General features: G+C 38.8%; 1 protein-coding gene across 2 annotated transcripts in view; it reads left to right on the top strand.

Moving 5' to 3' along the window:
- The window catches only part of LRRC40 (leucine rich repeat containing 40), a 29,241-nt gene extending 13,239 nt beyond the window's left edge, over positions 1 to 16,002 (top strand). For both annotated transcript variants that reach the window (XM_080915569.1, XM_080915570.1), the window contains 10 exons: positions 1,752 to 1,894; positions 2,831 to 3,003; positions 4,597 to 4,684; positions 4,794 to 4,839; positions 5,533 to 5,641; positions 8,418 to 8,525; positions 11,015 to 11,125; positions 12,158 to 12,235; positions 12,929 to 13,114; positions 15,111 to 16,002. In XM_080915569.1, coding sequence (XP_080771695.1) covers positions 1,752 to 1,894; positions 2,831 to 3,003; positions 4,597 to 4,684; positions 4,794 to 4,839; positions 5,533 to 5,641; positions 8,418 to 8,525; positions 11,015 to 11,125; positions 12,158 to 12,235; positions 12,929 to 13,114; positions 15,111 to 15,216 — 1,148 coding nt within the window. In that variant the 3' untranslated portion in view covers positions 15,217 to 16,002. The remainder of the gene's footprint in view (positions 1 to 1,751; positions 1,895 to 2,830; positions 3,004 to 4,596; positions 4,685 to 4,793; positions 4,840 to 5,532; positions 5,642 to 8,417; positions 8,526 to 11,014; positions 11,126 to 12,157; positions 12,236 to 12,928; positions 13,115 to 15,110) is intronic.
- Positions 16,003 to 24,869: the final 8,867 nt, after the last annotated feature.

Here is a 24,869-nt window from a genome sequence, read left to right on the forward strand (position 1 = left end):
ATTTGACCCGAGTTTACAATAACTTTTTTCTTTAGATTTTATTTATTTTATATGTATTCATGTTTGCCTGCATGTATTTATGTGCATCACATTTGCAGAGGTCAGAAGAGAGATCCCCTGGAACTAGAATTGTGGGTAGTTATACATCACTAGTCACTATGTGGGTGCTAGAAACAGAACCTCGATCTTCTGGAAGAGCAGTTTGTCAGTACCTGGACCTGTTGGGTATCTGTCCAGCTCCTACAGTGAGCTTCTATTTATAGAATTTTACAGCTTTGAGTGCATTAATCCACCACCTTCCCTCTCATTATTCTAGTCAAGTAATGTCTAAACTTTGGGTGAAGGCAGAGCACTTAATATAGAATGAATAAATACTAAACTTAAAAAATAAACTTTTATTAGAAGTTAAAACTAGTACTACTTTTTTTTTTTTTTTTAAAGTGGCTAGCTTCTCTATGTATTAGAAGAATACAAGCTAAAGGTGTCGTTTCAGTGCATTTTTAGATTATGTGAAAATTGATAGGCTTGAAGTTAGAAAAATAAACTTCAAAATGCATATTCTTTATTCCAGTTTATTGGAGGGTTGAGGATGAAATTTTTGAAGTATGTTTTCAGTCTTAAAATGGGAAAATCTATAATATGGTTAAGGGAGAAAATTGTTTGTTAATTTCTTAAAGAATAACTTTACTTAGTTTTGTTTTTCTGGAAAGGAAAGGCATGCATCAGACAAAAGTGGTGGTATGCTTTTGAAATCCCAGCAGTCAGGAGGTTTGAGAATCTAGATCTGAGGCTAGCTTGGGCCTCATAGAGGGGAGGACACCCTATCTCCAAAACCAAACAAATGAGTGAAGAAGAAATATTCAGGAGATGAAGATCCTGTAATGAAAGGCATTGTTGAGATACAGTGTGTACTCTTGTCAGGCTGCTTAGCTTAGGTGTTATGGAAAGCATGTTGGAGCTAGCTCAGTTGGTAAACTTCTGGTATACAGTTATGAGGATCTGAGTTTGGATTCCTGACACACATACACATGTAAAGTCTCAGTGCTCACTAGTCTTATTATTAAGGTCCTGGGTTATTAAGGGACCCTGTTTAAAAACAAAAACAAACAAACAAACAAACAAACAAAAACAAGGTAGAAAAGATAGAAGAAGATACCGAACAGCAGTATCTCTTCTTCACATGCACCAGCATATATACCCATATGCAAGCATACACATACACATTACATATAAAATTCACCATAGAAAAGAAGACAGGGAGAAAAGGAAAAGGTAAAATGGCTGGATGAAGGATTGGAAGGAAAACACACAAACCCAAGGCTTGTATTAAATGCAGTATGCATAAGCCACTGTCACATTTCCTCATCCAACAGATAGCATGCATATTACACCTTAATTACACTTAGCTCTTTTAAAGAGGAGTCATTGAGAGCTCTGCAGGTCGTACAATTGTACTTCAAAGTAGTTTAACAGAGTATCTGAAAACTTCATCGTTAACAGTATTTCAAAGATGCCTATACTAGTCAATATTGATTGCAATTTCTCTTTATAAAAATCAATTTTTATTTGTTCAGTTCAAAGATGTTTGAATATTTTTGATTATCATATTCATAGGAACAGATTAAGAAGTCTTTGTTGTGACATGTTTATTATGAGTTGATATTTTTCTGTATTTAATTATTCTTTAATAAATTATTCTGTCTTTCTTTACAGTAAAAAGTATTTTTAAATTGTGTGAATATCTATTGTAGGATTAAAGCATTTGGATTGTGATGCCAATCTCCTGGAGGCTGTGCCTCCTGATGTGGGCAGCATGGAGTCACTGGAATTGCTCTATTTGCGGCGGAATAAATTACGTGTTCTACCTGACTTTCCTTCTTGTAGGCAACTTAAGGTAACTATTTAGTTAATGTTTATACTACTACATGTTTTCTAAAAGTTATTTATGGAATTGAAGTTTTTAAAAACTAGCTAATCTTTTGGGCATAATCTATGAATGATATTTTTTCTCTGTTGATATCTTTCAAAACGTCAGTCTACTACTAAGAGTACTTTGTGTAGTGAGTAGTTTTTCCCTAAAGAAGGCGCTTATAGTGGAGGGGAGACACTGCTGAGCTGAAATGTGGACGGCCTCTAGCAGATGTGGGCAGGGGACTTGTTAGGTTGCCACCTCTCAGGATTACCTGACTGCTGTCACACTTCAGAGCTAATTTTTTTTGGTTCTAGGTGTAACATTAGTTCTATCTCCTAGATTTTCTGTGCTTTAGTTCTTTTTCTTTTTCTTTCTTTTTTTTTTTTTTTTTTTTCTGTTTTTTGATGTAAGGCAAGTTTCTTTTAAATAGAATTTTGAATTTTGATGGTGATTTTTTTTTTAATGTTGGGAAATTCCATTTGCTATGGTAAGTTTTTATTGGTTATAGATTCTGTTATGAGTTGGTGTATGTGATGTTAGTGAGTGATAATATTCTGTAATATTTTTTATTAGAGAATTCAAAACTCTGAAAAATTTTGAATCGGTTCATTTGTTTTGAAACTAGTTCTTCATCAGTATCATGTTTAGATTTATAATTTTACTTCTGTAAATATAATTAATAAATTGTTTCACTGATTTAGTTTTGTAAAACCTTCTAGGTTAAACATTAATTTTGAGATTGTCAGAAAAAGTTTTTTCTTTTAATTATATTTTAGCTTTACAAAAAGTTGTGTCTAAATAACATAATTATAATTTTTTCTGTATGTTGCAATGATTTAAAACTAAAAGTATCCACACTTGTTTTCATTGCTTAATATACAGTGGAATGAAATATGTTTGTTGTACCTGGTTTCATAGGAATTGTACTTAGCTGAAAACCAGATTGAGAAGTTAGGGGCAGAACATCTTCAGCACTTGCAGTCCATCCTGGTGCTGGACTTAAGGAGCAACAAGCTGAGCTCTGTTCCTGAGGAAATGGCCCTGCTGCAGTCTTTGGAAAGGCTTGATCTGAGCAACAACGACATTAGTAGGTATGTTTAAAGATTAAGTGGTAGAAATTAGAGTTTATTCTGCATTGGATTATAATTAGTTTTGTGGGTCCTTTTTTTTTTTTAAGTATTAGTTATATAATGAACTCATATTGTATACAGAAAAGAATTAGTTTTCCTCTTTGGCAGCTAAGTTAACACATTAATGAAAGCAGATGTGTATTAGCATTTCAGAACTCTTTACAGATTGTTTTGTGTCTTTTTAATGTATGGCTCCAGTTCCAGATACTTACTATCTGTGCCATGACAAAGCAAGTGCTGCATGGGTATTTAATGGACTTGGATAATGAGCATATAGTTGAAACATGAAGAAGTTCTCAGGTGACTAAAGGATTTATGATTAGAGAACTTAGGCCAGGGCCAGGAGCCCCTGAATTCTACCAGTTGATATGATATATAAACCAGGATGTTTAATTCCATGTGAAAGTTGGTGTATATGATCCATACATCAGGAGGAAACAACAAACACATAGCTTTGGAAATTCTATATAGGGTCCAAGTAGGGAAGTCTAAGAATTTAGGCCAAATAATTAGTTTTTATTAACTCAGAGCTACCAATATACCATGAAAACACTAACATTAAAGAGCCAATAGATGGCAGTGAGTGTGGTGCTTTGGGTGGGAAGGGGTTGTGGGCAATAGGCTTTAAAAATGACCTATCAGTTTAGTCAGTTATAATTGTCACTAAGTAACATTTCTTCGCCCAGTTTGTTGACAGCATGTGATGTGGCTGCAGTGGCAGTGGGGAGAAGGGATGAAGTGAGGGACAAGATGAGAGTCAGGACAAGTTGTCCCTAGTAGTTGTCAGCTGTCTGTTAGAGTTGGACAGAGCAGAGTGATAGGCAAAAAAGTGGTGAAAGCTACAGACATGGTGTTAAGAAAGGATTTGCCTACAGGTCCTAGGAGATGAAACTTTTGGGTTTATACAATAAGAGCAAGCATGAGGTTTTGAGCTGCATGAGAAAAGGGGATGTAGTTCCCAGCTGTTGCAGCTGTTTGTGACCTCCAGACTTTCCTATGTGAGACTCCTCTTTGCTAATGGAGCTACTTGTCAAGAGACCTTTTCATGCCTGAAACGCCTTGTTTTCCAGTGGGTGGGTAGCTGTTTCCTAGGTGGGTTTGGGATCACTTAAGCAGTGATGGGGGAAAAACAAACAAAAAACAAAACAAAATAAAACAGATGGTGAGACACCACTGAATTAGAATCTTACACGGTGAGAGCTTGGAATTTGTTCTAGCTGTTGGAGGTCCCCTTCTGTAATTGGGTGAAGTTTTATTTGTCACTGTGCTGCAGGTTGCTCACAGCTGGTGCTTTTGGTGTTTCAGTGTGAGCACTAGGCAGATAGAGCAGATGCTTTATAGTGCATGTCCTTTAGCAGCTTTAGTGTGAGGTTGGAAATGTACCTGGCCATCTTTCTGTGTGTTTAGCATTAGAAGGAAAATATTTTAGGGGCATTCATGCCTCTCCCTGAGATTATTACATGATATCTTGTTTTCGTTTGTTACTTTGTAGCCATACCTCTGATTGAATTAGACTTGCATGTAATGTTTTCTTTAAATCAATTTGTTCCGTAGTCTGCCCTGCTCAATGGGAAATCTTCATTTGAAATTTCTGGCACTAGAAGGAAATCCTCTAAGAACCATTCGAAGAGAAATTATAGCTGTACGTACTATTAGGATTTAGCAACTTGTTTTTAATTCAGATATTATATTAATGCACAAAACTTCCAAGTGTGCCTTGCTAACAATGCGCTCTGTCTCCACCCTTTTAGAAAGGAACTCAAGAAGTCCTAAAATACCTGCGAAGCAAGATCAAAGGTACTGCTGTTGTCTTCTGTATTTTGAAGAAATATTTGAAAAGTGACGTTAGCAGGACATGAGTTTAAATGTTCTTTTGATATGGGTATTAGAGGCAGAGTGCCTGGCATTTATGGTTCTAATTCTCTGTTTATTCAGACTAAAGTGTTTGAGGGGCTGGAGAGAGGCTCAGTAACTAAGAGCATTTTCTGCTCGCTCTTGTGGAATGTGAGATTTGCACTTACATGGCAGCTCACCAGGGGAACCAGTGCTCTCTTCTAGTCTCTGCAGGCACCAGGCAGGCACTTGATACACATGTATCCATGAAAGCAAAAACATCCATGTACATAAAATAAAAATGAATCTTTTTAAACATTTTTGAATTCATGATTGTGGATGCTGTATCTCAGTCCTTCAGAATTGTGTTGAAATCTACCAGTTATGAAGTGTCATCACAAAGCTTAGCTTTTTTTTTCTTTTCTATTATGTATATGCATGTTCTGCCTACATGTATATATATGTACATATGGCACATTGCAGGATTTTGTTTTCTCTTGATATGTTTCTTAAATGATGTCTCTGTTATTAGGAATACAATGTATAACTGGATATTATCAGTATTATCTAGAAATTATTCATATTTTTATATATCATTAAAATGTAAAGATGGGTATATAATTTTAATATTCACGTTATATAACTTTTCTTTTTCAGATGAGAGAACCAATCAAAATCATTCTGTTCCTGAGACTGCCATGACGCTACCAAGTGAAGCCAGAGTCAATGTTCATGCCATAGTCACACTAAAGCTGCTAGATTATAGGTACACAGTCTCTCTTGCTGTGACCAAGCAGCACATTTTAAAACAGCATTTACTTTGGGGCTCACAGTTACATTCATGTTTGTAGAGAGTGAGAGTCCATGACCATCATGGAGGGGCGGGCGGGCGGGCATAATGCAGCTCAGCTAACTGGAATGGTGTGCGCTTTCGAAACCTCAAAGCAAACCCCAATAACAAACTTTTTCCAACAAGGTCACACCTCCTAATCCTTCCCAAACAGTTCCATCAACTGTTGACCAAGTATTTAAATATATGACTTTGTGGAGAATATTCTCACTCAAACCATCACACTGTCCATCTGCATAGTACAGCAGGATTTGGGACTTTCCTAAACCTCTCAGCAGTATGCTAATGAGACAGAGACTGCTAATAAAGTTTGAAGCTTAGACCTTTTGCTTGGTCAGTATTCCAGCTAGCTCATCTAACTTAATCTACCAAATAGCCTTCAAACTACCACATGGCTAGCTCTATACTTCTCTGCTCTGGTCCGTGTCTGTTCCTTTCCGTTGCCTGCTCTCTTAATCTCCTGCTTCTGCTTTCTTCTCCCTATGACCTCCATTTTTCAGAAGTTCTGCCCTAGTACTTCCTACCTTAGCTATTGGCTGTCGAATGTTTATTACAACCAATCAGCCGCAAGACAGCTTCTGGTACATCACTAGATTGCCTTTAGGCAGGTATAGAAGGATGAATATTTTAAAATAGAAAACCCAGTGATGGCCATAGAAATGACAATACCAAAATCCCACCAGCATTTAGCCTGCCTGTACAGAATTAAAATTGTAAAAACAGAGACATAACTTACAAAGTAAAAAATGTCACCCCACTAGCAAGGCATTGAAGATACAACCAGCATCCATGCCAGTCACGCTGAAGCTACTAACTACAGATACATGCTCCGCCTGCACAGTATTGCAAGGAAGGCCCATGGGAAAGAGTTCTTCAGAGAAAGAACAGCTAGTCATAAAAAGACAGAGTCATAGGAGCAGATTTCCCCTTTGCAGGTTCCTCAGGTCACAGAATTTAAAAGTGCGCTCAAAAGAGAACTTGAGTCACAGCGGTTGAGTGCCTGAGTGTCTGGGGAGGGAGGGGTATTGTGGGAAGGAGATAGAGGATAGGAAGGAAGGAGAGAATGGTGGTATACTAATGCAGTGAAACTAAGGATTGAAGCAAGGGCACACTGAGGAGAAAGAACTTGTCCTTTTGGCGTTTTTGTTTAGAATCTACTTTATTTTGTGTGCATGGATGTTTTACCTGCATTTATGTCTGTGTAACACATGTGTCTAGTGTACCTGAGACGGCCAAAAGAGGTGTCCGTGCTTCTGGAACTGGAGGTGTAGAAGGTTGTGAGCCACCATGAGGGTCCTGGGAATCAGTCCTGAGTCCTCTGGAAGATCAGTCAATACTTTTAACTACTTAGCCATTTCTTCAGCCCCATGATCTGTGTGGTTTTTATTAAAGGACACAGAACTGCCCTCATTGGGAATGAGGTGGGCCTTGGTATAAAGCAGTGCTTCATTTATCTGGATAGTGTGTAGGAGGCAGGTGGCTGCAGACGTCATTTCATTCTCTTCAAAGCAATATCAGTTGTAAAATATGAGAAACAGGTAGGTGGATTAATGGTAACATTTTATGGTAAGATTTTAAGAGTTATGAATGAGAGTTTTGTATTTAAGTTCTCAAATTCACTAACTAGCATTTAGATAACATTTTATGTTTGAGGGTGAGTTTGCTAAATAAGAAACTATCATTTAGTTATTGGAAAACTTGACTAAGAGGAGGCTTGAGAAGTGATTGCCTCGTGTTTGTGAATGGAACTGAGATGTCTCATAGTTGCACTGCATTCTGGGGACACAGTAATACTAAAGCACTGACAATATCTGTGGGAAGCATTAAAGACTATGCCTGGTGGAAGTATATCATCTTAGGGAAGGAAGCTGGCTAACCCTGCAGAGGCAGAGGTATTTGTCAGGCACTTTATAGTGGGTAGTCCTTCCCATGGTGTTCGAATAGAGATGAAGGGATTTAGACCACAGGACGATAACTATAAGGAATCTGTTAACTGTCACGCGGCTCCTCATCCATACTGTGTTGATGGGAACCCTCTCAGCAGTCAAGATCTTTGCCATTGTTCTTACCTCCCGTTTGCCACCCTGTAGTGTTTATGACAATTACTCAGCCACACTAACAGAGCTTGATTCCCCCTATATCTGTTTTTGTAGCCCTCTGGTTGTGGGGCATTATTATTTATATTTACATTTGCAAAAGCAATGAGTAACTATTAAAGACTGCTGTTGAGATTCCAATCCCAAAGCAAGGACTAGCTGAGCTACAAAGCTTCTCAGTGTGGCAGCACCAGCAGGCAGTCCGGCCTTTTGCCTGCTGTGTCTCCTCCACTGCACACAATAGAAGAATGAAACCAGCTTAGGTTTTACCTGAACTAACTTAGCACAGTGGTGCACCTGCCACCCTCCAGTCACCAAAGCTCATGGTCGCACACACTAAGGAAAGCTTAGTTATGAAATCAGATTAAGCTCAAAGCACAGGTAGAGAAGTGGACCATGCATTCTGTATGTTTCTGAATTTACAAAGTGCTTCTGTTTCTGTTTCTGATCATGAGCAGAGCATCCTGACCTCACAGGGCTTCATTAGTTACCTTGAACATTTTGCTAAAATCTAAAAGCCTTTAGATATGGGAAATGGTGATTACATCTTTGGAATGTTGAGAATGCTTTTCTTTTTTAAACCAATCTTTACTTAGTGATAAACAAGCAACCTTGATTCCTGAAGACATATTTGATGCCACAAAAAACACTGTCATCACTTCCATCAATTTCAGCAAGAACCAGCTGTGTGAGATTCCACAAAGGTAGGATTGGTCAATGATCCACTGTTGAGGTGGGCCTTCTTTTTGTCAGTTGTGTCTTGGCAAATGAATGTGAGATTCCAGAACTGTTCATGTGAGAGGGTGCTACGCACTGTGGTCCTGCTGTTCTGAGAGATGTACTGGATTTTAATACTTCCAGCTTTATGTTGTGAACGTGGGAAATGGGTGTTAAAATATTAGTCTTGTGTAATGCAGCATGGCAGGGAGAGTCTTGCGAGGTCACCCAGTACCAGTCACGGTGGGTAAGAATGCTTTCACTTGCAGGCACAGACTGGGGAAACTTGAGTGATTGGTTTTTCTCATTTAGAACTAAAGCCAAATACATGAACTGCTAGTGTAATCTTCTAGGCAGAGGACCCTTCACTCTAGCCACTAGTTGAGTTGGTATTTATGTGGTACTTTTCTTCTGTTCAGTATGTCATTGTTGGCATTAATTAGCAAAATCTTCAAGTTAAAAGAGAAAATTAGTATATTGTTGAACTTTAACAGTTTGTTAACTGTCTGCACCCAAATGATTCTGACAAATGAATGACCTCTCACTATACTGACTACAGGACAGCATTGGTCCTGCTGAGGGCCAAAAAGACTTGATCCCAGATGCATGTGGTGTGTTTGGGCAGACCTGGGCCATGCCGACTAATAGAGTCAACGTGGAGAGCTGCATGAGGAAGCGCCTGCGTCCTTAGGCCTTACTTACTATTTTACTCCGCAGCTTGTTCTTACATCTCTTACCAGGGATGCTCGGTGTTTTTCTTTCTTCCTTTTTTTTTTTCATTTTTTTTTATTGGATAGTTTATATATTTACATTTCAAATGTTATCACCTCCTGGTTTCTCCCCCTCTCCTATCCTCCCTCCCCCTAATTCTATGTGAGGATGCTCCCCCTCCCACCCACTCATTCCCACCTCAACACCCGGGCATTCCCCTACACAGGGGAAATGAGCCTTCCCAGGACCAAGGGTTTCTCCTATTGATGCCAGACAATGCCATCCTCTGCTACATCTGCAGCTGGAGCCATGGGTCCCCCCATGTGTACTTTTTGGTTGGTGATTTAGTCTCTGGGAGCTCTGGGAGTCTGGTTGGTTGACATTGTTGTTCTTCCTGTGGTGTTACAAACCCCTTCAGCTCCTTCAGACCTTTATAACTCCTCCATTGGGGTTCCATGTGCTCACTCTGATGAGCAGCTTACAAAGTCAAAGAAGACAGCACAGATTGCCTTGCTCTAGAGTATTTCTAAGCATGCTCCTTTTCTTACAACTACAGTTTGTAATTCATAATGAGTATTCATAAAGTACTGGATGAAATGAAAGGACATTGCATATAGTCTTATCATTGATAGTTATGCTAACTTAATGACATTTTATTTTAAACAATTTGGAATTTTATGTGTAATTTGTTTTCTTGAAGCTTTACTTACCATATGTATTTACCTATTTGATTTTTTTGTATTTTCCTATTTCATAAGTAATATTTAAAAAATCTATCTTAGCTGTGTATAAGTTAGTAGGCTACTTACTTATAGCAATTTTAAAAGGTTTCTTTAGACCAAATTTCCAGAAAAATTACTGTGTTGAGGGATATGACATAACCAATAATATTTTTAAAGATTGTTGGTTACACATTGAAGCTCACCTTCTCCCTGCATCAACATCACTAGCTGTGATGGTTTTCTCTTTCTTTCTCTTTGGTAATGTGGTAGATTTTAAAAAGTTTGTTATAGTTTAATCTTATTTGGTAGGTTATATCAGTCACATAATTAAAATGACTAAACTTTACTAGGCTTATTAGTAATGTTTAATCCTTAAGGTGTTCGACCTAAGCTGCTTGTAGTAGCAATTGCCAAACTTAGAAACTGTTTTCAGATCTTGTGTTAACCACAATTAGATTTAATGCTAATTCAAATAATAAATATTTTAAAAATGAGTAGGTTAAATTGAAAGATTGTTTTATGTGTATAGATATTTTGTCTTCATGTACATCTGTGAATCACTTAAATGTCTGATGCTTGTGGAGGACAGAAGAGTGTGTGGGAGCCTCTGAAACTGGAGTCACAGATGGCTATGAGCTGCCACTATAGGTACTGGGAATCAAAACTTGGTCCTCTAGAAGAGTAGCTAGTACTCTTAACATCTTAGCCATCTCTTGGTTATGCTGTCCAAAATGCTGCGCTATCAGTGTCTAACCATGCACTTTGTGAATTTTGTTTTCTAATTTGTCTCTTTCGGTTAAATGTATCATGAGTAAATTTTTCAATTGAACTTCATTATCCATTTATTGTCAGATTGAAGCCTTGGTCAGATCATGGTGAGACTGTTTTTAAAATGTTTAGCTTTGTTGCACAGTGAGTCTCTGAAGATTCTGTGAGGAAGTGTGGTCCAGGGAGCCGTGGTGAGCAGAAGGGCTCTCTCTGCTCTTCTTATCATGGTTTCAGTTTGGAGTTGGTGCTGACATTTAAAACTGTTTGTCTTTCAGGATTGTTGAGCTGAAGGAAATGGTGTTGGATATCAACCTCAGTTTTAACAAGCTTTCGTCTATATCCCACGAGTTATGCTTGCTTCAGAAATTGGCATTTTTAGATTTAAGGTACTTAATAATACTATTACTTGACATCTTAAAAGTTATGTTTTGTCCTTTGAGTTTTTATGTTGTATTTTCTTGGTGAGTATGGAACCTAGTTTTTAGGGTAGGTTAGGCATTTAACCAGTCTGTCATTATAAGTAGCTTACAACTTAAGTGATGAGATAAAGTTATCTAAAATATTTTTAATCAACAACATATTCTTTAGATCCTAAGTAAATTGACAGTACATGGAAACTGTCTTTTTCATCTTGTTTGTTCCTGAAGTAGATAATGAAGAACCGGCACAGCCTCTCTGAGCAACTCTACAGTGCACTAGACTTTTGAGGAGCTGGCTTGCTTAAAACATGACAATAGACAGTCTAAGCAGCAGAGCCCTGACAGGAGCAGAGAGATGGGACCTGCCTTATTCGGTTTGGGAATCATAACAAGCTTGATTTAAACAAATTCGCTGAGCTTGGAGTTCATGGGGTGACACTGCATCTCGGGGTTAAAGCATTGTACTTGTAAACTGTGTTTCTAGTGCCTGCATTTCTCCTAGTGCTTCCTGTCTAGCTAAGAACTTTTAGTTGGCATAAAGTATAGTTGAGGATCTGCCTGCAGTAACTATAGTGCTTTTTCTTCTCTGGGGTAGCAGAGCATAAAGCTGATGGAACAGAAGGAAGGGAGGTCCCCATGCCTGCTGTTTGTTTCTTTTTGTCCCAGGCTTTGAGTAAACATCTCTCTGTGTAACTATCCCTGAAATCTCTAATAGAAGGACGAAATTTGCTTTCATGTCTTACAGCAGGAAGACTGGAGAAAAAGAGTAGGACAGGTGTGAGCTCTGCCACATAGAGTGTGCAGCCAGTCACTGTGCATAGAAAAAGGCTGCAGGAGATTTGTGTCACTAACTCCTACCAACCCCATTTCATAGGGTCATCCTAAAAACATCAGATTAATAAGAATCAACAACATATTTGTGTGTTTTTTATTCTTCCTGGGATTTAAACTAGTAAAAGTTTTCAAACTTTAAAAATTGTGTTTTGATTTTCAACTTAGGAATAACTTTTTAAGTTCTTTGCCTGAAGAGATGTCATCACTGACAAAACTACAAACGATCAATCTGTCCTTTAACAGGTAAGGAAACATCTGGGAGCCAGATCAGAAGCCTTAGTTTTTAAACCATATTTTACTAGTGGATTTTATTTTGATTTAGATTCTACTTGAACGTAGTATTGCTTAGAATTCTCACGATTGATGCTTAGCTGATTTGTTTGTTTTACTACTCCAAGACACTCGTAGTCTAGAAGAAAGATAAACATCTGACTAATTGTAATTGCTGTAGTGGAAAGAGATGCCTGAGGTAAAACAGATGTTAGCTAGACATACCTGTCTTTGGCATCTGATGGGTTGGTTTTGAAAGCAAAGCCTGTGTCTGTGATAGTCAGGCATCTTTGAAAGAACTCAAAATTTTCTTGTTCTAGAATCCTCAGCCAAACAAAGTTAAAAAAAAGTCTCACATTTTACTTAATTGAAAGCTATTACTCATAAACAAAATTAGATCAAGAAACAGTAACTTCCTGAGGGTGGCTTATAGAGACCCCCAAGTTATGTTGCCCATCAGTGAGAAGCTTTGCCTCAGCTTTTGCTCGTTTTGATTTTTATAGTCAATAGTATCTTCTGTGTCTTCTGAATATGTGTTCTAAAATCAGTCTCTTATTTTTTGGAAAATGTGAATATAGAACCTAAAGTATACTTAAGTAAAATCATTCATTTTTAAGACTGATGTGACTGTAGCACATTACATGTTGTCTTGTTCACATCTTCTAGGTTCAAAGTGTTTCCTGCAGTCCTGTATCACATCCCCGCTCTGGAAACAGTTCTGATCAGCAACAATCAGGTTGGTTCTGTGGACCCTCAGAAGATGAAGCTGATGGAAAATCTGAATACTCTAGACCTTCAAAACAACGACCTTTTGCAGATTCCCCCAGAGCTTGGGAACTGTGTGCAGCTACGGTAATTTCCTTACTGGGGGGCTTTCAATTGACTTGTCAATTGCTTTTTTTCTTATAGAAAATTGTAACAATAATAGTTAACCAGACACCTAATTTTTCTTTTTAAATTCATCAGATGTTTTCTAGCCTTTTATAGCATCATGTATACATAAACACCATTTCACATAATATTTTTCTCCTGGGATATACTTATCCAGAATTGTACTGGGAAAGGAGCAGGAAGATCTGACCCTCCTTAACTTTGTCCAGGATTTCTGAGATCAGACTATAGGCCACCAGCTTTGGAAACCCAGCCCTTATGGTCTTTCCCCACTTGCTTCTCTCCCTAAGCCCTTACCCTGTTCTCAGTTGTGACCAGCTTAGCGTCCCCTTCAGAGCCTTTCTCTTCTTTACACAGAATTCATCCCAGTGTTCTTTTGGGCCCATCTGTTCTACTTTTTTAAAAAATTAATCAAGAAATGAGTTGTACTAAAGCTTCAGTCATCCTAAGTTTACCTAATTAAGTGCTGGTTAAACAAATAGAAAGAGAGATGAGGGCTTGAGATTTTATCTGAAAGATGCTTTATTCTTAAAAGCAGCATGTTATTTTTTTGGCTGTTCATCTCAGTGGAGTTATAGTTATTAAACTTTCATCCTTGGCTATTTGGATCCACTTTGAACAGTTAAATTATAAACAAAAAATACAAATGCTTGCAAACTATGTACTGAGTGGACCGCAGGAAGGACTCCTAGTTGCATTGTGATTGCAGATGCTCTGTCAGACTTCAGAGGAGTGAAGTCTTGAGTGATATCAATTTTTTCCTATTCTCAGTATAACTGCAGATTTGGTGATTTGGGGTCACAGACTGATTTGGAGTGGGTAGATTTACAGATAACAGAACTTGGCACAGGAGAGTCAACTATAATTTTCTTTTCCTAGAAGCTAGGAAAGCTACGTGTGTAAAAGAATTCCTAAGTAACATGGAAATAGTTGAAGAATTATATAATAATCTTATAATATTGTATGAGATTTTTGATTTTTTTACATAAAAATTTAAATTATTAAAGTTTTTTGATTGAAGTTATTTCACAAATTCCATAAAAAGAAAAGGAAAGAAAGAAAGAGAGAGAGAGAAATAAAGAAAGAAAGAAAGAAAGAAAGAAAGAAAGAAAGAAAGAAAGAAAGAAAGAACTAGTCCTGAACTTGCAAATTGAGCTTTATTTCCATATATGGAAATGGGCATAGTATGTGTTCCTCTGGTCCAGGACAGAGGGACAGTAGACATGTGTGAAAGGCCCTTCTGGTGCAGAGCATACACGGGCTGGTCTGTGTTCCCCACTACATATGTAGCAGAGGATTGCCTTACCAGGCATCAGTGAAGGGGCAGGGGATGCTAAAGGGGTGAGATGGGGGTGGGTGGGGAAAGCACCTGAGGGAGGAGGGGGTGGGGGCTTATGGAGGGGGGACCAGGAATAGGGAACAACATTTGAAATATTAATAAAAAAAAAAATAAATCCAAACACAGAAAAAAAAAAGACATAAAAAGGAAGAACTCTCTGGGGGTGTGGAGTGTGCTGTACTGCAGTGTCCTTGGCATGGATCCACATTAGTTTGTTCACTCTCCTGCTTAAAGCTATTGTATTACCTAGTGTGTGCCTGTATTAAATCAGGAGGAGACTCAAATCTCAGCACCACCAGTTAGCAGCTGTTTATTCTGAAGAGGCCTTTGTCTCTTTATATTTGTATTTCTCTCTGTAAAGTAGAAATACTAATGATACCTACACCATAAGTCTCTTAAAACAAAACCAACAAGAGTTAGTGACTATAAACACCCATGCTACCGTTGGTCTGTGCTGTAGGGCATTGTCATAATTCCGGCTGATGGCATGCTTAGTTGGACTTGTAAAAGACATAAGAAAGTACACATTTCATTTATAAAATTGCGAACAATAATTTTATTTCATGAAAAAAGAATCACTTATGGGAAATGTTTGATTTTCCTGTTTCTTTTATTTAGGACACTACTGCTAGATGGAAATCCATTCCGAGTTCCTCGAGCGGCCATATTAATGAAGGGCACAGCTGCTGTGCTGGAGTATTTGAGAGATCGAATCCCTGCCTAAACACAGCTGGCCTCTCACTCTGGGCACAGTCACTCGGGACAGTACAGAGCCAGCCTCCTGTGACTGCAGTGTTCCAGGTGTCACTGGGTTATGTTCATTTCCACTAAATGTCTACAGTTTGTGAAGTGCTGTAAACATTTTTAATAATATCAACTACAACAGATTTTAAAGGTTTTGTAAATTCACTTCCTTATGACATTGTAAGAACTTTTCATTTCATATGAATTAATATTTTATAATGATAAAGCAACCATCTTTGTAGATCTGAGTTCCACCTGCTATCTTTTTATTTTCCATATAATGTGAACCAAGTAAGACTATATAAGGTATAAAGTCAGCAGATTTTTATTATATCTTATTCTTTGGCCTTTAAAAGAAAATTAGACTTTTCATTGTTGGGGATAGGACTTGCTATGTGGTCAGTGTCAGTACAGGCTTATGTTTAGGGTTTTGGTTTTAACTTAAAATTTTTTTTAATGTTTTGGTTGTTTTTTATTCCAATGTGGTATATCTTATTTCTAAAACCTTGGTTCTGAAATCTGCGTACAGTCTGATTAAAACTAGACTGGCAGTTTTACAGTAATTTTCTAAAAAGGAGTTAGATATAGGCAAGCTTGATTTAATGAAAATCCAAATAGAAACATTGTTGTTTACACTGAAATTATTAAGTGCAGGTTTTTCAGCCATCCTGGTTCATCATGTGATCGTGTCAGCATGCAGAGGATGAAGGTAGAGGACTTATAGGTGGTTGAAGTGTTTGATCGTAGGAAAAGTCAGTGCTACTAAAGATACGTGCTTCATGTTTATAATAAAAAATTTTAAGGTATTGGTACAGTGTTTTTGTTTTAAAAAGAAACACATCTGTGTCACAGTTCCTAAGCTCAGAATCTGCTTCCATAGTAAACCAGACATCTTGTAATAAGGTGACATTTTATTATTTATACAATAGACTTTTATGTTATTCAAAACACTTTTTTAAATTCTGAAAAAATTGAGTACAACAGAACCTAAAAATGGCTCTGCTATACACCACACAGCGCTGTTATCTGTACAAAGCGCATCTGCAGATGCTTCCAGACCACACCCTGCCCTTACCCACGGTGTCAGAACGTGAGACACAGCTGGAGAGTACACATCACACTTGCAAAGTCACTGGCTTGGCTAAGTTGAAATACAGTTTAGTGGGACTTTGCACATAAAATTAAACAGCTTTCAAGGTTGTTATGGTCTCATATGGCAAAAACCATGAAGTACATTCACAATCTAAGTTAGTAAAGTAGTTAAGTGTTTCTTCATTCAGTTTTATTTACACCAATATGTAGTTTAACTAAAAAGTACTGTTAATCATGGTACATAGGTTTTTTAACACATACAAAAATGACAATTTTTATATATAATTTTAAGCTGAAAATCACAATTATCTCAAAATATTAATTACAATACAGCCAGTTCAATTAAACATGTCATGGTTTGATTTTTTAATATAAAATGGTAAACTTTATTATTAAAGTAAGCAATTTGTTTTGAGTTGGCTAGAGTACACCCAAGTAGAAAATCTAAATGTGATGTGTGAGGTGTTTGCTGCCTCTCCCACCCAGTTTGTAGACAGCCACCTAGGCTAGCAAAGAGACAGAAAAGGCCCCGGTTTATAAGTATTGAGCCTCGTTTGCTAAACTGCCTTGGCTTCTTGGTTCTTTCATAAAAGCTCTACAAAGGGCATGTCCATAGACTGCAGTGAAATGCATGCAATATATACAGCATGTAGAATTCAGCTCACTGAAGGATGGACAGAAGGACCACTCACCTGCCACCTGTCATCCGCTAGATCAGAGATTTGGGAACGAGGTCCCAGTTGTGGTTCTGAGGGAGGATTACTACAGTTACTGCAGATATGTTACCCGGGTACTACACTTAGGGTAGTGAAGCCAGATCCCATCAGAGAGTATGGTCAAGAGACCCAAAGCTACGTCACCACTTAGGAATTTCTCTTACGACATTTATGAGAATGAAATATTTCATTAACTGGCTAATATGACCTCAGAAATTTTTATGTGTTTGACACATAAAAACATTTGCAGAATGATGAAATAGATTCATCTCTCACAAATTACTGAGGGCAAAAATCATCAGTCTGATAGTTTTGAAAGTGAAAAAATAAATTTCATGAATATTAAAAAAAAAACAGTCTGCAGTGTGTTTGTATAATTCTTTACGAACCTCTGGGAACCCCACCACCATCTTGCATCAGAATTACTTTCCTGAAAGGAAAGAAACTGCAGTTGAGTTTCTCATACACAACCGAGAGCAAGGTGCCCTTGGATGGCTGTGAGTAGAAAGAGAATTCTGGTTCTTGCTGTAACCTGTAGTGACCTTGCAATGACCTTGCTCTTTTGAAGTTCAATAGATCTACCTCTGGCTTCCTGCCAGCTTGGACCTTTCCCTTCCTTCACGTGTAAACAGTTTCACATTCTCTGTCTTACTTCAGCCCCTTCTATTCACTGAATACAAAAAGAACTTAATTGGCTCTTGCAACATTAGTGTGGTTTGCCTGTCAATTACCTTTGTATTTACTCCAAATGTATCACAGTAAGGCTTGCTCTTTAGAGGAGGGAAGAAAATGAAATGTCTAATTATTGGAGCAGGAATATGAAACATTCCTTGCAGTCTGTTAACACTGACATCAAAACAAGGTTTTCTAAGAGTCACTCAGCACTCAGCAGTCCTGATCTAAGCCAGATGTCCTCTCCCTGGTCTGAGACCAGTGCCTGCCCTCAGAGTGGAAAAACAAGTACTGAAAATAATATTTATTTCAATAGTACATTTAGGCAAATATGGGAAAGTCTTTATCTGCCTGAGAGATTCGTCTTGGTTTTTCCAAAGACTTTTCAAAAACAAAATCATCTAAGATTTCCCAACTAACTACTTAGTAGAGGCATGGAGAGCCATGAGAAACAATGGGGTTTGTCCATGTGTTGAGTACCTTCCTTAGTCTAGCTATCAGGCAGTTCAGCTGTTCTTCCATGCCCAGGTGTTATGCAACCTCAAAACTCCAGCTGTGCAAAACAAACTAGCAAAGAAAAATGTGTGTCTAAGAGACACAAAACCTGAGTTGCAATAAAAGGTTTCAATAAATTTCTTAATATAGGAAAATAACCTTTGAACAGTCAAAAATACATTTATACAAGCAGTTTAGTGCTTAAGTGCCTCATAAGACTAAGCAAAAAGATCATTTACATTTGATCATTTTTCCTAACTGTAGTTGAGATAACCACCTTCTATTTAATATCTATTTCATTCCCCTGAATTCAAAAATTCTACACGTATTTGGGTAAGTCCTGTTCAATTTCTGACAGTAAACCCGTTGCTTCTGGATGCTGATACAGTAGTTGGGGTTGCCAATGTCAAGCCATGATGGAACCTAAAGTTTCAAACAAACATTTGATCTTGGGGTTGGGGTTTCTGCGTACTCCTTTTCCCTGTATCTCTACATTCCATTTCTTTTTCTTTAGTGGGCCTTTTATATGCTAGTAACCTAGCACCTTGCATTTTAGTCCTTGCAAGATCTTCCTATGTAGCTCAGACAGGCCTCAAACTTGTAATCCTCCTGCCTTGAACATTCATTGCTGGGATCAAGCCTGATGCAACTGCTTGCTTTTTCATACTTGGTCACAAATTATCCGAACTGAAATGCCCCCCTCTCCCATACAGGTAGCCATGTCATCTGCTTTCCACCCGAGTCTTTGCTTCATTTCAAGAGCTTAGAGCTTGCTTGGCCTCTTTGCCACTTACTTACTAGGAAGAAATCTGCTTAAGTGCCTCTCATCTCTCATCTTGCTATTACACCCTGATTTGAGGCTCATTTCAGGACATGTGTATTTCCTCAGATACACTGGGTGTTTCTGATAGAAATTAAAAGTTGTCTTCTGTACATCCCTGATAGATGGATGCATTCATGTTTTTGACACTAGGAACAGGGAAGCCATGGGAACCCAAAGGTAAAATCCTTGAAGCTGTGGCTACCTGGAAGGCCTCTCCATGTTTTTCTGTGAAATCTTTGCTTGGGGAATAGGATGGGAAATAAGGGGTAAGAAAATGTCATTAGCAGAACTCCAGTCTTGGCTTGTTTATGTGGCACTTGCCTAAAAAGGATTTACATTGTGATCAATGTTAAGAGTTACCCTTTCTCTGCCAACAGACCTGTTGTCATGGGAACTAATGTAAGAAAATGAAAATATGACAAAGAGTGAAAAATTGGAAAAAATGGTAAGGAGTTGATTTCTGTATTACTGTTTAAGCCTTTGGAATTTAAAGTGTTACACATCTTGTGAGATCAATGAAAATGGCCAGAATGACTTGGCAGATGCAAGAAGAAAAGAAAAAGTAGCAAGCCTATTTGGTTAAAGGAACTCTGCAAAACCTAGTTCCATCCCTGATAAGTTAAGCTTTTCAGCCCCTATGTGAATAGTGTGGGTAGGCAGGCAACCTGTAGAAGACTTAAAGCCTGGCATACCACCTGACAAGATTACCGCATGCCTCACGTTATTGCTTGAAGCAGCCTCCCAAGAAAAAGCCAGAGAACATCAACAAAAGCCATGATTTAAAAATCCCCCCTTTCTTTTGTCAGGCAAACACCTGAGAATTTAGTTTTTCAGGGAAATAAGGATTTATTTCTTTTCACTTGCTCAAAGACTCCCTGAGTTGTCTTCTTCAAGCCAGCTAGCTGGGAAGGTGGCAGTGAGGACCTAGCAGTTTCAACCCTGATGGCTGTGGTCTGCATTTGTGTTCCTTCAAGCTACCCCTCTTTCCTACAAGCTTCCCAAAAAGCTGCTTTCACAAGCCTTAGCCACGACAGATCCTAAAATGCACCACAACATAAAGAAGGTCCAAGGGAGGTCACTCAGCTGCTTCTGAGAGCTGATTTCCAATTCACAGTGACAGCTTACATTTACCCTCAACTAGTGAGTATGACCTTTTAAATACATGTGACAAAACCAAACATCACATCCACCAGGCATGGAATCTTCGCAGTCGGGATGGCCAGAGCTAAGCTGTGGTCAGGCAGTGATCTGCAGTGTCTAACAGAAAATAATCTGACTGAAGCAGCACCCTGCAAACCATTTATTTCTCTAGAAGCCTTGATTTAGGAGCGACTTCCTGACCTGTTAGAGCTCCTTAACAAAGCCTTTGGCAATGTTCAGAGTCTTTCAGAGATTTCTGGAATCTGTGAGGGACCTGGACACTCAGGATGGTAAACAGGTTGGAGCACAAAACCTGGTGTATGCAGACCAAATTTCTTTGTATTGTTACCACAATGAAGTTCAAGATTAAATAAGCTAATGCGGGACTAATCCTGACAGCCACATGGAGCTGTTACTGAAGGCAGTAAGTAGATAGTAGGCACATCCCTCTCTGAAAGAGGCAAACACCACATGAGGCCTTCAGAAGTATCTATGAAGTTGGCACAATGAATAAATTGCTGCTTCTATTTCTCTCTCTCTCTCTCTCTCTCTCTCTGTCTCTCTCTCTCTCTCTCTCTCTCTCTCTCTCTCTCTCTATATATATATATATATATATATATATATATATGTATGTATAGTGTCTGAAATCAGACAGTTCATGTCTAGAGGAAGACTAGCTGGCAAGGATTAAACTGAATAGTGACTAGCTTCAAGCTAACTGGCCTTCTTCTTTATTCTTTGGGTAAACATGAGCCCCTCTGAGGGGTCACCCATCTCCTGCATATAGGAATCTTACCACATCCATCTCACAGTTGAGAGTTTCACACTGTGAGAACTGTAAGGTGCTAAGAACTAAGATTCTAGTCCACTTTCCTTTGCTTGTGTGTCTTTGGGTGTGTATGCATGTACCTATGGAGGCCTAAAGTTATTGTCAAATATTTTCCTCAGTCTCTCTCCACTTTGTGTGAGAGAGCAGGGCCTTCCATTTGAAGCCAGCTTCACTGTTGCAGAGTGTGTATGGGGCGCCACTTGTGTCTACTGAGACAAGGTTGACAGGAGACGGTCATGCCTGCCCGACTCAGGCCCTCACAGTTGTGCAATAAGCTCTACACACTGAGCAGTCTCCCAAGGCCCTTCTCTATCTTTTCAAACATTTGATTTATTCTCTCCATTTCTTCGATGGCTGTTTGGGAGATTCTCTGTAATATCTGATGTCTTAGTGTGACAGACACAACTTGCAGGGTTTTTTTTTTTTTGTTGTTGTTGTTTTGTTTTGTTTTATCATTTGTCATGTAACAGTATACCATTAAAAAAAAGTCTGTTTAACAAAGTATTTTTTTTTTCATTGCCCCAAATATTTGGGGATTCTAAAGGTTGGCTTAAGAAATGACAATGCCCATGGAGGAGACCCTATCAACTTTCCACAACAAGTGGATTTTCCATTACTGGCCAGTAAAGCTGTGGGGTGAGTTTCAGTGCCTCCCAACCTAGATATCTAGAATGCTTAAAGTGGTACTTCAAGTATTTTCAAAATGCAGTCTTACCACATTGGCCTTGAACTCTGTTTTCAAATGCAGCAATGCTGCATTTTTCTGTTAAGTATTTTCTAATTTAATGCACATACACTAAGTCACTCTAACTCTTCACCATTGAGGGTAGCTGTATGATCACAGCTGAATGCATCATAATTTATTACTGCTGCCCCAACTCTAGACTCCTCTGGGGTGGGGTTCTAGTTTTAACCACAAGGAAGTAAAAAACAAGCAAACAAAAATCTTTGTCCTCCTTTCATGTAATACAATAGCAAAAGAGACTCTCTATGGGAGGAACTTTGGGGGTTATCGGTAATGTGGATGAGGCAGCAGAAATGGGCACTGCTGGACCCTTAGAGAAAAGTCCACTAGGACCAAATATTAATAATTTCAGCTGCTTATGAGGTCTCCACGAGGCATTTTCAGAAAATTTAGTTCCAGGAAATCTTTTGTTTGTTTGTTTATTTATTTATTTATTTACTCTTCAGCCAATTTTATTATCTTAGGTGCAGTTTAAATTGCATTTCTTGTTGGTCTCTCAGGGACCTTATTTTCTGTACAAACTCAGTACCTCAAGGACAGAGTTGGAGCAGTGAGCCTTGGCTTTCCAGCCTTGAGAAGTGCCATTCCTACATTCTCTCTGGCTTTCATCCTTGAGGCAGCCTCCTTAAAGGATTAAAATCTAAAGGAATGGCAAACCAGGCCTAATATGACTCATCCTGGACGACACTGCCTCCTCTGTCTCCAGAGACTTGTCCTTTCTGGACAATAAACACAGATGAGAAGCAAGAGCTAGCCTTCCAGAATGTTCTATATCCACAGTGTGAGTCAGTAAAGATGAAAGGAGCCCTCTGCTGCTCTGGGAGAGTGAGGGCGACTGTGAGGACGTAGTCTCTGCTCTCACATTTTTTTGAAGGCAGCAGTTTGTTAGATTTAATCATCTGTCTCCCCATCTGACTCCTTCTTGATAGGAAAGGTTGGGACTTGTATATTTAACTGTTCCCACAGTAACACTTTGAGCATATGCCTCTTTTTCTTTAATTTAATTTTGAGGACAACCAGAATAAAAGAGAAAAGATTTAAAAAATCATTGATGGTTTAAAATTTTTTTTAAAGTATTAATATTTGTGGTTGGGGTATAGCTCAGGGGTGGGCTATCGACATAAACCACAGGCACAAACTCCCAGGTAGAATGCCTCCAAACACCAGTCCCTGAACTACAGCTATTCAAACTAGAGCTAGCAGGCTAGAAAGCAGAAGTCATGAGCCTTAATCTCAAAGAGCATGGTGACCTCAGGACGGGTGTGTGCGTGCGCGCGTGCGCCCGCTAATAGAGAGACTATTTCAGGAATAGAACACTAGATTTCTGTGTAGACCAATAAAAAAACAAGTGAAAAATACTACAATGCTTTGTGCCGAAATGTGAGCAGTAGTATAGTACCAGAGCCACAAGGAATATGTGGAGCACAGTTGAGCATCCAGGCAGCCTCTCAGCATTGTTCCGAAGTTCTTCCCAGCTCTCATTTTCTTGTTCAGTTCTACAACCAACTTTTTTAGGAGTTCATGAAAAGTCTGAAAGAAGGATAATGATGAAATACAGGAAAAAGCAAGTTAAAAAGTCAAATGTTTCCCAAAAGAAGAGACCAGTGGTCAGCACTGTTGTGCTTGCTGGCAGGTAACACTGCTCAAGTCCAAGCTGGCCAGGGGATGCTTAGCGTCCCTAAAGGAAGCAGAGGTTCACCTGGTGAGCCTTCCTGGTATCATAAAACCAGCAGGCTTGATTGAGGTCACAGCGATTAGTCCCAGCCTCCTAAAGAGGCCGACTAGAATCTGCTCAGAGCTCACTGTAGGAGCTGGTGACCTGGTGGCCAGAAGAAAGCAGCTTCCTTTGGAGAAAAACACCCAATTTAAAGGTTTAGTAAGCTTCAGGGAAGAGCATCCTGTTGTCTGTTTACTTTTGCTGAAAGATAAAGTGTAGAGGGGAGTCTGAAGTTCCACTGGGGATGGTTCTGATGGGATCAGCAAGGAGGAAGCTGATGCAGAGTTTATGGTGAAGACATCCTTAACTTAGACGTGGCTTCCTTCGCCAGGACCCAGCCATCAGAGGCCCTGAAATTCTAAATATCTCAGAACCACAGTATACCACGAAGGCAGCCAAGAGTCTGTGCTTGCAATATGTGGATCTTCTGGGTGGAAGAGGCTAGGAATGGGTTGACTATAGGCCTTTCTTGGAACCCAATTCTCACTTTATGAGATGCTTTTTTTTTTTTTTAATGCATTCTCTATGCAATAAACTTCATTTATGGTAGACTGAGTACTTGTGTACATGAATAAAGTGAGAAGAGGAGTTACCACCCGATATCAGCAGGATGTGTACGGTCAGGCCGGTCCTCGATCAGTATTTCCTAAGAGAGGCCACACAGGCAAACTTGATTCCTGATGCTTAACTTTTGGAGAGATAATTTACAAAGTAAATGATGATGATTTAAAGCAAATATAGTGCCACATCAATTGAAGGGAATTGTGGATAAAATAAAGTGATCAGCACAAAGCGTTTGGAAGACTGAAGAACGCTAGAGAGAAACTATGCAACTGGGGCATGTGCTTGCTGAACAGATCCGAATCACAGTACACGCTGGTCCAAGATTGAGAGAGAGCTGCACTCTGGAAAGTTCATTCAACCTGAGCATTTTAGCACAGAAAGACACAGAGTTCACTGGAATCATTTAAGCTTGGAGCACAATTATGATCTTTAATAAAGACCGTGGAAAGGGCTATTAGGAACAACTCCACCAGCTACAAGAACCAGATGGGTAAGATTTTTGTCTAGACTCTTACATCAAATCTAGGAAGACGCTCTCCACCTAGTGGTGACTCTTTGTAACTACATGCTTCTCAAAAATGAAAAAAAAAAAGTTTTCTGGGCATGTTCAAATGATTGCAAGGAAAACATGTTATCTCAGGCTTGAACCCAGAAACCGAAAAGAAAAAAAATTGGTGAAAAACCAACAGTAATTTGGCGCTTCCTCGGTTTTATTGGTGGGTGGTGGTGACACAAAGGTAAGAACATCTCCTTCTCTGGGGAATTCAGGTGATACATTGTATCTCATGTTATTTTCTTTTACAGTGTCCCTTCTCCCTACTTCCATATTGTAAAGACAAT

Source organism: Micromys minutus (genome assembly GCF_963924665.1).
Source record: "Micromys minutus genome assembly, chromosome: 4".
NCBI lineage: Eukaryota > Metazoa > Chordata > Mammalia > Rodentia > Muridae > Micromys > Micromys minutus.